The sequence below is a fragment of the Petaurus breviceps genome, unplaced genomic scaffold, assembly GCF_028583685.1.
Source record: "Petaurus breviceps papuanus isolate PSGF00001 unplaced genomic scaffold, PetGlider_PUasm1.0 139, whole genome shotgun sequence".
NCBI classification, from domain to species: domain Eukaryota; kingdom Metazoa; phylum Chordata; class Mammalia; order Diprotodontia; family Petauridae; genus Petaurus; species Petaurus breviceps.
The window spans coordinates 8,946,125-8,961,148 of record NW_027185697.1 but is presented as its reverse complement, the minus strand read 5'-3'; the positions used below and the strand labels follow the sequence as shown (position 1 = coordinate 8,961,148).

Below are 15,024 nucleotides of genomic sequence, written 5' to 3'. Positions count from 1 at the left end.
CATGGGTGCTAACGGTCCTCAGGCCCCTCGGAGGGCACAGCATGGGTACTAACGGTCCTCAGGCCCCTCGGAGGGCACAGCATGGGTCCTAATGGTCCTCAGGCCCCTCGGAAGGCACAGCATGGGTCCTAACAGTCCTTAGGCTGCCAGCATGTCTGGGCTTGAACCCAGGCATTCCCAGCTTTGAGCTCCTCTTCCATGGCATGCTACCTTCCTACCTACAACTCCCATGTGTTTATGCAATGTTGCCTCCTGTGAACCCCAGGCAAACTAGACTTCTTACAGTCCCTCACATACTATCTGGCATCTCCCATTTTTGTGTCTGAACAAGGATTTGAACCCAGGTCTTCTTGACTTCAAGGATCTCTCCCCAATGTCAGGTCAGAGTTGGAAAGGCCCTTAGCAGCCAGGGCTAAGCCAGACATGATGGAATCCCCATGAGATCCTTCCTGACAAGTGTTGTGCAGGCCCAGAAGGGCAGCTCAGTGCACTCTGAGATGCTCTCAAGAGTTAGCAAGCTTTCTCTTACATCAAGCCCTTACATGTGCCCCTGTGCAACTCCCACCCATACTCCTTCTGGGTCTGCCCTCTGGATGTCAGTCCACAGATCTTTATTAAATGCCTACCATGTGCCAGGCACTGTGTTAAGTGTTGGGGATACAAAAAAATCCAAACATTCCCTGCTCTCAAGGAGTTCATAACCCAATGATGGAGACAACAGGCAAACAAATATGCACAGACTAAGCCACACCCAAGATAAACAGAAAATCATTAACAGAAGGAGGGGGCTTCCTGTAGAAATTGGCAGCCAGGTAGAGCAGAGGAGGGAGAGCATTCCAGGCCCGGGGTTCGAGATGGAAGGTCTTGTTTGTGGCACAGCCAGGAGGCCTGTGTCCCTGGATCAACACTGTGGAGTCAGGTGTAGAAGACTGGAAAGGCAGCAGGGGACTGGATTACAAAGGGTTTTAAACACCAAACAGAGACCACAGGGAGCTACTAGAATTTACTGGGCAGGGGGGAGGGCAGGGTGTGTAACATGAGGAGACCCACACTTTAGAAAGATCACTTTGGCTGCTGAAGTGGGGGAGAGAGACTTGAAGCAGGCAGACCGTCACAGACAACATTAACAGTCTAGGCATGAGGTGATGAGGGTCTGCACGGGGCAGTGAACAAGGAGAGGAGGGAGCATATCTGACAAATGTGGAACAGGTGAAACCAGCAGGCCTTGGTAGCAGCTTGGATATGGGGAGTTCAGAGATAATGAGGAATCTGGAATGACCCCCAGACTGTGAGCCTGGGGCACTGCGAGGATGGTGGTACCTTCCACAATCACAGGGGAGGCAGGAGGGGGAAGGATTAGGGAGAAGGAGAATGATGTCTGCTTTGAGTTCAGATGCCTACAGGGGATTCAGTTAGAGATGTCTGAAAGGTAGTTGGAGATGGGAGAGTAAAGGGAAATCTGATTTCTCCTAAACACTATGGGCTTTACAATGCTTGGAGACAGCTTTCCTGTTCCCCCCAGTCACTTTTATTTCAGGCTGATATGCCCAGGTCCTTCAACCAGCCCTCTCAGGCTGTGGACTCAAGTTCTCTCCCCATGATGGTGTTCTCTGCATACCCTCCAGCTTTTCAATGGCCTTTAACAGAGGCCCCTGAGCTGAACATTGCCCTCCAGGTGAGGTCTGATAAGGCAAGGAGACAGTGGGACAGTCACCTGCCTCCTCCCGGAAGCTCTGCCTTTCTTGATTCAGACCAAGATCCAACATGCTCTCTTGGCCACCATGCTGCCTTCCTGCCACCTATGGAGCTTGTAGTCCACTTAAACCTCAAGATCTTTTTCAGAATTCTTAACCATGGTTATGGTCATGAAGTTGATTTTTTGTGCCCAAGTATAAAACTTGACATCCAACCCTACCGAACTTCATTTTTTCATGCTCCCCTCAGTGCTTTCGCTTGTCAGAGTGCACTGTATTTGGAGTCGCTGCCAATGTGATAAGCACAGCACCTGTGCATTTATCTGAGTCACTGATAACAGTGTTAGGATGCACAAGGCCCAAGCAGATCCCTGGAGCCTTCCTGCCATGGGGTCATAACACCTTCAACAGGGAATCTAGAGTCTGGCCGACCAACCGGTCTGGAATCCAGCTGACTGTTATCATCTCAGATCCATATTTTCCCATCTTCTTCAAGAGAAAAGCATAAGATACTTTATCCAAACTTTTGCTGAGATTGAGGTGATATATAGCATTCCATTTGTCTGATTAAACTTAGTAATTATGTCAAAAGGCGAAATGAGATTGGTCTGTCATGGACTCTTCTTAATGAAGTCAAGCTGGGCTGTGTAATCACTACTTCTGTTTCTGGGCATTTACCAACCATCTCTTTAATGAAATGCCTAAAAACAATCAGTAGCAAAAATTAGTGAAAATTTAAAATGTAGGTACAGATGAAAGCCCAGGCAACTCCATCCAGCAGGCAGCCACAGAAGTGCATTCTACACAGACTGTCCTTGTCTAACCACTTGATCCAGGTCCCTGAGCCAAATGGAGCGAAGGCAGCAGCACTGCCCTGGGGCTGAAGTCACCTGATGGTTCTCCCAGACTGCCACATTCCACAACTGTGGCTCAGCTGCTCACTGGTTTCAGTATCAATTTTAAAACAACATTCAATGTGTAACCATTTTGCTCAGTTGGTAAGCATTTAATCAGCCACAGGGTGCCAAGCACTGTTCAAGGCATTGCTTTGTTAAGCTACAGGAATGCACAAAGAAAAACACTTTGGTACAAGACTCCTGCCACCAAGAAATCCAAAGAGAAGGGAGCCAAGGGAAGTCAAGAAGCTGCATGATGGTCCCTGGGAAAAGACTGTAAAGCAAGGGTGGTTCTCCTCTGCTGGGGCTTCAAGTTATGAGTCACAGATAGGTCAGCAGCATCATAGGTCAGCAGCATCAGTAGGGCAAAGGAAAGGTGGGGGGGGGGTGTTGTTGGCAGGATAATCCCAACAGAAGGCAGTGAAAGGCAGAGATCCTAAGCACTAGCTGGTCACAGCATTGGGCACTGTAAGAAACAAGCCTCTTTCTGTTCCTAGAGAACCTGTCATTGCCTAAGTCTGAAATCACAACTTAGAACTCACAGTCTTAAAGAGGACTTTAATATTGGATGCAGGCTTTTGGGTTTGGAAAGATCAATGCAATGCTCAAACCTGGATCTGTTTTACTCAGCATTAGACCTGAGGAACTGGGAAAAACCTGTAAGAAGAGCTCTTCCATAAAGGAATCTGGGTATAGGAAAAGGGAATTTCAGAGTTTACATGGCCACGTGTAGATGACTCCGGAAGACCTGGGTTTGAATCCTGTGTCTTACACATACAGGATGTATGATAATGGGCAACCTGACCTCTCAGGCCCCCACAAAATCTCTACCAATACAAACTGCAGAAGAACTGTCCGTCTCTGCTAGGAGAGAAAGTACCCCCCCCAACTTCTCACACAAACGCCATCACAGGTCTGACTGCACCCCAAAATACAAGCCCCCAAACCCTATTAACTAAACACATCACAGATAATGATGGTGCTGTGTAACAGCACCTTTAAAAGCCAAACCCCAGCATAATGTTATGAGACTCCCTCCTGTCATCTGGCCGGTCACTGCTTTATGGGCTGCATCAGCAAATAAACTGTTTTCAAATGTTATTTCACTTAACATTGTATTTCTCTAGGACCAAATATGTCAGGTGAGAATTTGTCCATAGTTGTGGATAACATGAAGGAAGGGAAGCACACAACAACCCTACACACATGAAGTTAGGGTCCGAGTTGTATTAATAGACAGGTATCTTAAAATCTCCACCTGACAGCCCACTTCTGCCTGACTGCTCCATCATCCCACACACCCCTCCTCTCACCCCAGGCGGCTTTGGCCCTTGTCACCTTCACCCGGACCATTAAGATGGGCTCCAACTTGGCCCCCCTGACTCAGGTCTCCCCCTTGCTAATCCTTCCACAGGGCCAAGGCCACCACCTCCCCCGTTCCACCTCGGGCTAAAAATACAAACTCTTGTTTGGCTCTGAAAGCCCTTCATGCACCCTCGAGGCCAGCCTCTGGGACTTGTCATTCTCCAGTCCTTCCACTTGACATTCCATCTCCTGTCTCATGTCTTTGGCCAGCCGCCCCTCAGGCCTGACTTGCCCTGCCCACTCACCTCTCTTTGTCCTCCAGGAGGCTTGCCTCCATCCTCCCAGGGGCTGGAGCCTCTCCACCAGAACTCTGTTTATTCCATATGCACTCCCAGGGGCTGCACACATGCCTTTCTCCCAATAGGCTGGCTGGAAACTTCTGGAATGTGGACACCACTTGGATTCCGCTCATCCTCATGCCTTCCCACCCAGAATCAGGCCCCTCTGGCAGCAGCCTCTATCCTTTTCTTCCTGTGCTGTCTTCCCTATTAGAATGTAAGCTTCTTGAGGGCAGAGGTTACTGTGCTTGCATTTTTGCATCTCTGACACTTGGCAGAATGCCTGGCACACTTATTAAATGCATAATCATTTATTCACTCATTCTCTGCAGAGCCTGAAGCATAACTGGCCCTCAAGAAATAACCATCAATTGCATCTTACAAAGTTAAACAATTCAGTTGAGCACAGACTACAAGAGTTTGAATAGAATATGTAAATTCTTTACATTGATTTAACTATTCAACAAGCATTTACTTATTGACTATCCATTATGGGCCAGGTGACAGGGATACCAAGACAAGCCCCTGCCCTCTTAGCCCACATGGTCCACAGAGTGAAAACAATGCCGTGTGCCCAGCTAAGGTCATACGAGACATGCTCAGGCTAGTCCAACAGATCCAGGCTTTCTTTGATTCAGGAGCTCTCTTCAGTGCCACAGATCAGAGCCTGCTATGGGACTCTTGTCCAAGTGCTGCCCAGTGGTCACTCCAGATCATCCATCTAACTAGAAACTTCCCCTGATTTCTCCTGACATCAGGGGGTCACCAGTGGAGTTTTCTGGCTATCCACTGGTCCCTCCTCCCTCTTGCCATGTGACCAGTCCAACTGCTTACTGCTCTTTGGAGTTTCTCATTGCTTCCTTCCTTTGCCCTGTGTGGGGCACTCACTGGGTTTCTGGAGGTAATGTGTACCACGTCCCACTGCTGCAAAGGCGATACTGGTAAAACGTCAGTGTTGAAAAGAAGGACCTTTGTTTTATGAGCGGCTTGCGGTCAGTAAAAGAGCTTGGCAATTTCCCAAAAGCAATTCAGTTGCTCTCTGTCCCTCTTCATTTCGTTGTCTGTCTGTATGGTCTGTCCCAGATATGTAAACTGTTGGACAAGCCCTACAGTGTCCCAAATTCCTGCTAACATTTGGGCAACAGACATTCTTTATACATTTTTTTCCTATTCTATAGGAAGGGACAGGCCAAATTCCTTTGAGGACTTATATCCTCTCTTCTAAGAGGATCTGCAGTGTCTGGGGGCCAAAATGCCATCTGCAAACACCCCATACACTGATATCACTCAGGACTCCTTGGAAGATCTAACAACAGAAAAAGCCCTGTTGGATGACTCTCTTACATGAGGTAAGGCATAAAGCAGGGAGATGTGAGCTGACCAAAGGCATTCACCACCATTATGGAAGAGATCAGAGATCCAGTGTAGCGCTGCAGCAAGACTGATGCAGGAGTCCTTGTGTGGGATAAGGTCCTCAAGCTCTAAAGCACAGGCAGCATAAACACAAAGTAATTTCTGGAGTTGAGGGGGAATGTATGTCACTGGGAAATCAAAGGTTTCCTGGAAGAGGTGGCATTGCAGCTGTACTTTGAAGGAAGCTATGAGTTACAGATTCTTCAAAAAACTACATGTTAGAATCTCCTAGCTGCTATGATTTCAGAGGCAGCACTGAGAAATTTGGGATCAAACTTGAGTAACGAGCAGGGATTTTCTAGCTTGTAGAAGGACACAAACGGGTTTGCTGAAAAGTAACCCTAGCTTTTCCTGTACCACTAACAGTCCCTTGACTGGTCACTACCTAGGTGTCTTTTCATTCCATCAGGTGACATGGCCCTCCACGGAATGCCAGGTGACTGAAATCAGTTTATTCTTTCCCTTCTCTTTCTTTTTTAAAAAGTATTTTCAATTCTGAATTCTCTCCCTCCTTCAACTCCCTACCCACCCATTAAGAAGGCAAGAAATATGATATCTATTATGCAGAATTCATGAAAAACTTCTATATTAGCTGTGTTACAGGAGAAAAAACAAGAAAAACAAAGTGAAAGAAAACATGCTTCAGTCTGCACCCAGAATTCATCAGTTCCTTTTCTGGATATGGATAGTATTTTTCACCATGGATCATTTAGAACTGTCATGGATCACTGTACTGATCAGAATAGCTAAGTCACTCATAGCTGATTATCATGTAATATTGCTGTTCCTGTGATCAATGTTCTTCTGGCTCTTCTCAGTTCACTCTGCATCAGCTCATCCAAGTCTTCTCAGGCTTTTCTGAGCCCATCCTTGCTTGTCATTTCTTACAGTACAACAGTATTCCAAATCATCATATGCCACAGCTTGTTCAGTTATTGCCCAGGTGACAGGTATCCCCTCAACTTCCAATTCTTTGCCACCACAAAAATGAATGACTATAAATATTTTTGTACATACATGTCCTTTTCCTTTTTCTTTGATCTCTTTGGGACACAGACTTAGTAGTGGTATTACTGGGCCAAGGGATATTCACAATTTGGTTGCCCTTTGGGCATAGCTCCAAGTTATTCTCCAGAATGGCTGGATCAGTGCACCAACACATCAATGTCCCAACTTTCCCATATCTGCTCCAACATCTGTTATTTCCCTTTTTTTCACGTTAGCTAATCTGAGAGGTGCAAAGCGGTACCTCAGAGTCGTTTTAATTTATATTTCTCCAATCAGTAATTTAGAGCATTTTTTTTCATATGATAATTGATAGCTTTGATTTCTTCTTTTGAAGACTGCCCGTTCGTATCTTTTGACCATTTGTCAATTGGAGAATTTACCCTTCTCTTTCTCATTGGCTCTTCTCCTCTTATCAATCTCTCTCTTTTATTCTCTTTCCCCTTAGTTACTTTCTTATCCATCTTGCTTCCAAACCAGTAACATTTGATTATGGAATTATGAGAAAATAGCAAGACATGTAAAGCAGAAAAAGTTAGAAATTCACCTCTGATTCATGCCAATTAGTGTGATGAGAAAACCTATCAGGCACAGAGCCTGGCACATAGTAGGCACTTAATAAATGCTGACTGACTGAAATGCTTTCTCTAGTGCTTTATACCCAAGGGTATATGTTGTAGGAATTAGGAAGTCGTGTTTAAGAATAAGACTTCTAGAACTGAGGCAGATCTCTTCCTTATTCCCACAAAACAAGTGTAAAGTAAGAGTATAAAGTTAATACAAAATAATTTCTCTCAAAGGAGGATACAGAGGCTCTCAGATAACTCACCAGAAGAACTGTGCCAATTGTCAGTTGTTTATCTGAATATGCTATATTACAAATAATGGGCAGGAGACCACAGACTTCTGGGAATATCACAACAACAATGATGATGATAGGTCACATTTATATGACATCTTTTTTTTTTTTTAAGCAATTGGGGTTAAGTACCTTGCTCAAGGTTACACGGCCAGTTATTTCTGGGTGGGTGCTAAGTGTCTGAGCCTGGATTCGATCCCAGGTCATCCCGACTCTGGGGCCGGTGCTCTTACTCGCTGTGCTACCTGGCCGCCCCTGTATGACATCTTAAGGTTTGCAAATAACTTTCCAAATATTATTTCACTGTATTCTTACAACAGTCGTGAGAGGCAGGCACTATGATTATTCCCATCTTGTAGATGTGGAAACTGAGGCTAAGAGATGCTAAGTGATTCTGAGGGTACACACTCTGGTCTAACTCAGGGCATCCTTTCAGGGTGCTGTGCTACCTGGCTGCCTAGTTTTCTGTTATGAGACAAATAAGTTATGCTCTATAGTGTTTACACAGGGCGGAAAACTACCATTTTGTTTTTTAGAAGATCTCTGACACAATAAGCATAGAGAAAATCCTCAGCTGTTACCAGGCTTGAACATAAGTCAGCCAAACTTCATGAAATGCTTTAGTTGAGGGATCATCATCACGTTATCTACTGGCTGGCCAAGGATTTAAAGCAGATGTAGAATACAGGAGTGACAGGAATTCCTGAGTGTAATTAGTGGCTGGAGGCTAATGCTCATAAAGTCAGCCTGAGGATCCCCTTGTGGGCCAGTTAACTTCTCTCTGTTCATGGTCACCAAGTTCATCCCGTTGTTCTGGTCTCCACCCCCAACAATTGTCTTTTCTCATAAGCAGCCATAGGCAAAAATGCATAGAGGAATCACTACCAAACCATCAGAAGTGGGAAAAGGGATTTGAGTTCTGCTCTGGCTGGCAGTGAAGGCACCGGCCTTCAAGTACACCTCCCCCAAATTGTCTAATGCTTTTTCAGAGGTAAGTCGGGGGACCTGGCTGTCTGAAGCCCATTAAGGACTGTCATTCATGCTACCTCATAGTTAACTATCACATAAGATTCACTACTCACCTCATGCAAGTTCAGTTCTTTAACTTTTTCTTTTAATATAACCTGAAAAACAAAAGCTTAAGTTTTCATGCTGATCTGTTTGTGTTCTCAGACTTTGTTGTTCTATTTATAAGGTTTTAACAGCTTTTCTTTTGTACAGGTAGATCATTCCCCTGGAGGTTTCATGTTTGTCAGATTTTTTGGTTTGAAATGAATTCACATAGCATTTTAGTTACTTTATTAAGCATGTTCAGAGACCCTTTACCCACTCCCATGACAATTTAATGCTATGTTTGGTCAAAAAAATTAATTTAAACATTTCTCCTAACTGGAGGATATTAAAAAGAGACAACAGTTAAAATGAATGTCAGAATGATGAGGTCCTTTCTACCTCTAGGAAGCCAAAAGAGAAGGGCAGAGTATTTTGGGGAAGGACATCTTCTGGGATAAAATTGGTTTTATGTTGTAGGAATTAAATTTCAATTTAAAACCAAAAAAGCAAGGAAATCATGCTTAAGAATAAGAATTCTAGAACTGAGGTAGGTTTCTTCCCTGTTCCCACCAAAGAAGCAAAATGATTTTTATGGTAAGTCACATTAAAAAAATAATCACATCCTACCATCCCCTCCTTTGGGAATGTGCTCAGGTCCCAACAGTGTATTACTAATCTCACTCCCTCAAGGATAAGTTTACTTTTCCCTTTAGAGGCAGTTTTGCTTTCTGACTTAGCCAGGGGCCAGTTTGATTTGTAGCTGAGCCTGCCCACAAATGGCTGGTGTGTTGATATTCCAACATTACAGGAGGAGGCAAACAAAACGTAATGTTTGTGTTGTTACTTGCTAATGTGAAAGGGCAACCTATGCTAAGTAAAACAGTTCAGCTACTGAAGTCTCTCTTAATGTTTCTTTCACTTGCCTGCCTTTTAAACTGCTTATTTAAGAGACAAGAAAAGATGTGAACTTAAAACTTATTTTTGAAGAACCTTAAGAATGGTTAATGGCATAAGAGACTGTTGCCAACAGGTCAGAGTACTTTTGGGGCTTACTTGGCCAGATCTGGCGATCGCCATTAATACAGAAAATTGAGAACTACTGGATTTATTGGGGCTTGGGACTCATCTGGACAGGCCATCCCTAACATGACTGTTTAGCACTTTGCTGATAAATGGGTGCGGCATCTGAGAAGCCTGTAACTCCTACCATGAGATGCCACACTGAAATCAAAGCCAAAATGATGGTTTATTGAATCGATACTAGCAGAATTGCCATTTAAAAGTCAGGGCGTTTTAACTCTAGACCAAGAAGCTTCTAGGGTGATTATGATCAATACAAATCACAGAGTCCATATTAAGGAGCTTCAGCTCTCATCCTTTGCCCTGTTTTCCTTAATGGGAGGGATGCCTAACAGCTCTTTATGGTGCTGATATCTACACATAAAATCAGAAAATGTTGTGCTATGTAAAAATCCAGGCAAACGACAGAAACTTAAAGCAGTATACACAGCCTTGCAAATAACTTCAAAAGGATTTGAAGGCAGACCCTGATACATATGCATTAGATTTGGGGGTGATCATAAAATAGGAAGATTATGAAGAAGTGAATACTATAACAAATACTATGATAATATATATAACAAATCTCCAGGGACAGCCTTTATAAATCATTCAATAAAAAATGTTTTCAAATTAGATCATAATTTGTATCAATATAAATTTAACAGCTTTTCGGAAGTAGTTTCTTGGTTGATTCATACTTTCTTCAGCCCCTCCTGCTTTTAGCCCAAACTTTCCACATTTAACTATTCTCATTACAGACATACATATATGTTTGAAATGTATATGAATATATATATATATTCATAATGGTAGCCTAAAACTTCAAGGCTAAAATAAACAAAAGTAATCCACTGACAGTCTTTACAATGTGCTTCTCCATGGCAGGCCTCGGCCTCAGTGTTGAGCACTGGAAGAAAGAAGCCCAGTGATTTCTACAGTTTCAGCAAAAACAGCACAGTCATGAACCGCAGGTTGGAATACTGGCCCTCTTTTTTTTAGGAAGAAACCAAATGAAAGAAAAGAAACCAAGTGCTTTTATTATCTTACCTGTTTGTAGGCATAAAATTCTTTGTGGGCCTGGTGTCTCAGCCTAAAAGAGAACAACAGGAAGAAGGTGAGATTCCCCATGTTTAAATCACAAGACACAAACCATGCACTGTGCTAAATGCTGGTGAGACAAACACACAAAGCAACATAGGCCCTGCTCCCAAGAAACTGCCCCTCTAATGGGGGAAGATGACACCAATGAGCAATTCCAGTCTGCAGGCCTGTGGAAGGCTCTGGGCCTCTGAGGGTATCTGCAGGGCTCAGCCTGCAGTGACTGGGGGTCTGGAGGGCATGATGGCAGGGCAGATCAGAAGACCCAGAAGCAAGGCTGATGGTAAGGCCTGGTAGTCCTCTCTCTCACTGGGTGTATTATTCCAGGAATGACTTCCAGCTCATCCCAGCAGTGTGAGCAGCCAGGTCTTTCCTCCAGGATCTGGGATGGGGTCTGGGCCAAAGGAGGGCAAAGGGGAAGGGCGTGCCTAATGGTGGTTCTTCTTATACAACAGATAAAAGTTGGGGCTGTTCCTTGTAACAAAGATATAATCTTCAGTGGCTCACAATTGATTCCTGAGTAAAGTTCAAATACCTTTGACTGCCATCCAAGGCTTTCTGTAACTTGATCCCACACTGCCTATCAATACCTTTACAACCTTCCTTTGTATTATTCCCACTACACACTCTGGCCAAGAGACAGTTCTTTACCCACAGAACACACACACACATTCATTTTTGTACTTTGCACCACCCTGTTGTTGCTTGCAAATTTGGCTGAAAATGTCCCCGTCTAGAAGGCCTTCCCCAATTGATTTCACCCACGGGACTGCTCCTTTACAGAGAACAAGTGCTCAAGAGACTCCATTTTTTGGCTCTGATGTGCTGTACTAAGTTGTTTTATGAATATGCTTTTCATATCAACCTGACTGCATAGCTACAATGTAGAGCCTTCTGTGTCCCTCAGCAATTGTCTAAAAGTATAAGAGCCACACTAGATTCTTGAAATTGCATGCATGGGGAGTTGAGTCCCAAACACACAAGCCTGACTGTCAGTTTACTGAGAGAGCATGCTAGAGAAGTGAGACTCCTGGCTGAAAAGCCCCTCAACCAGAGTTCTAGCCTTGGTTCTGCTACCTACTAGTTGCAGCTTTGGTGTGGTGGGAAGAACAGAAGGCCTGAGCTCTGATCCTTGTTAGACATATGACCCTCTGAACCTCAGTTTCCTTAGGGAGTATAATGCTTGTATTATGTATAAGCCTATGTACAGGATTATTGTGAGGAAATTTCTTTGTAAATCCTAATATTGCATAAATACAAATCACCATCACTTGTATTAGTTATGTGACCCGAGGCAAATGACTTCCTCTCTCTGGATCTCAGTTTCCTCATCTGTAAAACAAAGCAGTTGAATTAAATGGTCTCTAAGATTCCTTATAGCTGCAATATGCAGTGACTATCAAAATGCAGTATTGAAAGGAACTATTCTGTAAGGCAAAGACTCATTTTTTAATTGCAATAATCACTCTGTAATGGGTTGGTTTGGTTTGCAATTCTGTAGGCCGGACTTCCTTAAGGTAAAGATATACTACTGTGACTTACTATGTTCAGCACCTAGAACAGCCTTCATCTGAATTACATCACACCTCAACATGTATATTAGGAAAGGCTTTTGGAGTTGGAGAGTATGAAATTCACTTAACTGGTTAAGAATAAAAAATGATAAATACATTTCAATTAGATTGAAAATTCTTAGCACACAATGTTTTTTTTTTTTCTGGGAAAATGGTGAAGAGACTGATCAACCCCAAAATCTTGAATTTAGCTTTTACCCTGACTACATTTTATTCTAAGTATAGCTTGTATTTCATGGTTAATGACAAGCCAAATATATGCACACTTCATGTGTAAGATTTTAGCTGAAATTGAACCTTTTGTACAATGTGCTAATAAGTTTTCTTTAAAAAAGAAAAAAGGATAGGAATAATATTTCATTTTTTTCTTTTTGGAGGGGCAATTGGAGTTAAGTGACTTGCCCAAGGTCACACGGCTAGTAAGTGTTAAGTGTCTGAGGCCAAATTTGAACTCAAGTCCTCCTGACTCCAGGGCTGGTGCTCTATTCACTGAGCCACCTAGCTGCCCCTGATTTGCAAACTTTTAAAAAATGAAATATTAGGGGTGGCTAGGTGGCACAGTGAATAGAGCACCAGCCCTGGAGTCAGGAGGACTTGAGTTCAAATTTGGCCTCAGACACTTAACACTTACTAGCCGTGTGACCTTGGGCAAGTCACTTAACCCCAACTGCCCTCCAAAAAAAGGCAAAAAAAAAAAAAGGTTGCAGACCACTAAGATTTATCTCAGGAATTAAGGTAATAAGCTTTAAAGTAAAAAAAAAGGAGGAAAAAAATTTTGATACATCGAATCCCTAACTCCCTCCCTGTTATAATCATTAAACTGGTGACAAGAAACACAACCTAAAAATGCAGCATCTCTAATCATGATCTTAATGAACCTGCACACAGGAGCTTCCTCTAGGCGATCTGCTTACACCTGCCTTTTGACAAGGTGACATCTTTATGGCAGCAAGTTGCTGAGTGGATGAGCTGTGGTCTTCCACAGTAAACTCACTAACATTACACTGTTTCTCTTTTAAACGTGGATCTCTCAGGGCTGTGAAATCTTGAAAATACACTGATCACAGGAGTCACTGATCTAGATCTGGAGGAGACCTCAGAAGCAAGTCAGGTCATTTTACAGATGAGGACATGAGGTCCAAAGACACATGGGCAGCGAGGGACGGGGCTGGGCCTCAGACTGAGGTCCGTGATTCTGAACCACTCGGCCTCTCCGAAATTCTCTTCATGCCCAAGGAATTTATTTAAAAGCAAATAGTCAATGTTCATGTAATCAGTAATAGCAGTACTATTTCCCAAAGTTATTTCCAGTTATTAGGTGCCAAAAATTTTACAGAGATGAATAAAATTGCCAGTTTCAAGGTCAGAACACTGAAAATTGAAGTGCTAGCTGAGCAGGCTCTCATCACATAAATGCTATGCAAACCATATTTATTTCCAGAATATAACTCTTCATGTAATAACATTAAAAAAATCTAACAATTCCCTTGAGATTTTGCATGTAATGTCTGACATGCCACCAAATAAGAAATGGCTTGTTTCTAGCTTGAAGATGTCATATAATTTTTGTTTACTGACCATAAATAGAAACACAGTTTTTCTAATCATGAAAAAACGTGAATATGAAACCACAAAATTTCCCCAAACACTTATATATTCCTTAATAGACAACTGAAATTTTCTGTATTCCATTAAAACTATGAGATATTGCATTTTAGCTTTCCAGACTGACAAGTTATTTGTTTCATCTAAATTCAGAATCTGAAAGGCTAAAAGGGAATAAACAAAAACCTCCAGTTTCTACATAATTGAAAAATTAAAAATATCAACTAATCTACATATGTAATGCATTAAATTTGTATAACAAAAAAATTATCCATGCGTACAATCAGATTTTATTCCATGGCTTATGTTTTCATAGTAAATGAATAAAATTGTTTGCTTCTCTTTTTCCTTTGTTGGCTCATTAAAAAAATATCCAGTGAAGTACAATAAATCCATGCTTTCAAGAACTTACATAGAAGAGACTGATAGATGTTATTAGGATTTTTCCACCCTTTTAATAAGATTAAGGGCTTAGTAGGTTTTAAAAATAAACAGCCTATAATAGGCCCTTATACATTTTGGAGTGAAATTAAATATTTTGTTCTCCTAAGCCTCACTTAATAATTGTTTCCTTTTCCTTCTTCTTCATGTGAAATTTATTCTGTCATCTTTATTAATAGTTTTGGTTTGAAACATTAGATTGGCAAGCTGCCCACAATCTCCATACTGCCCTTTATAACATATATTGCCTCTGACTGCAGTGGTCCTATTTAAATGATCACAAAATCACAGAATTTTTAAGCTGGAAGGGATCTTCGAGGTCATCTGGTCCAAACCATATCCAACTGCATTCAACAAGCATCATCTCATCTTTCCTGAAGGCCGGTAAACAAAGGAGCCAAAGAAAGATGACTTTGGAAAGGGTAGTTTCAGCCAATGGGTAAGGAAGGAAGCTGGACAACGAAAGTGTAAGAAATAGATGGGCGGTGAGAAAGTATAGATGGCTTCTGCTAGAAGACTGGCTGCAAAAGGGAGTAATACAGGACAAAAGTCCCCTTCCCTCTACTCAAGCAGCCACTACATAATTTCCGGCCCTTGTCTCTTCTTGAGGAATGACTACAATCTGGTCTTCCTGCCTCGAGTCTTTCCCTGCTCCAAATCCATCCTCCTAAATGACAAAAT

The 15,024-nt window shown here is 42.6% G+C and overlaps 1 protein-coding gene across 1 annotated transcript in view; it reads right to left on the bottom strand.

Annotated features, from left to right (window-relative positions):
• The window catches only part of RNF24 (ring finger protein 24), a 104,873-nt gene that overhangs the window by 11,945 nt on the left and 77,904 nt on the right, over positions 1-15,024 (bottom strand). The window contains exons 3-4 of the mRNA XM_069065989.1: positions 10,673-10,715; positions 8,593-8,634 (exon numbers count right to left, since the gene is read on the bottom strand). Of these exons, the coding sequence (XP_068922090.1) occupies positions 8,593-8,634; positions 10,673-10,715 (85 nt within the window). The remainder of the gene's footprint in view (positions 1-8,592; positions 8,635-10,672; positions 10,716-15,024) is intronic.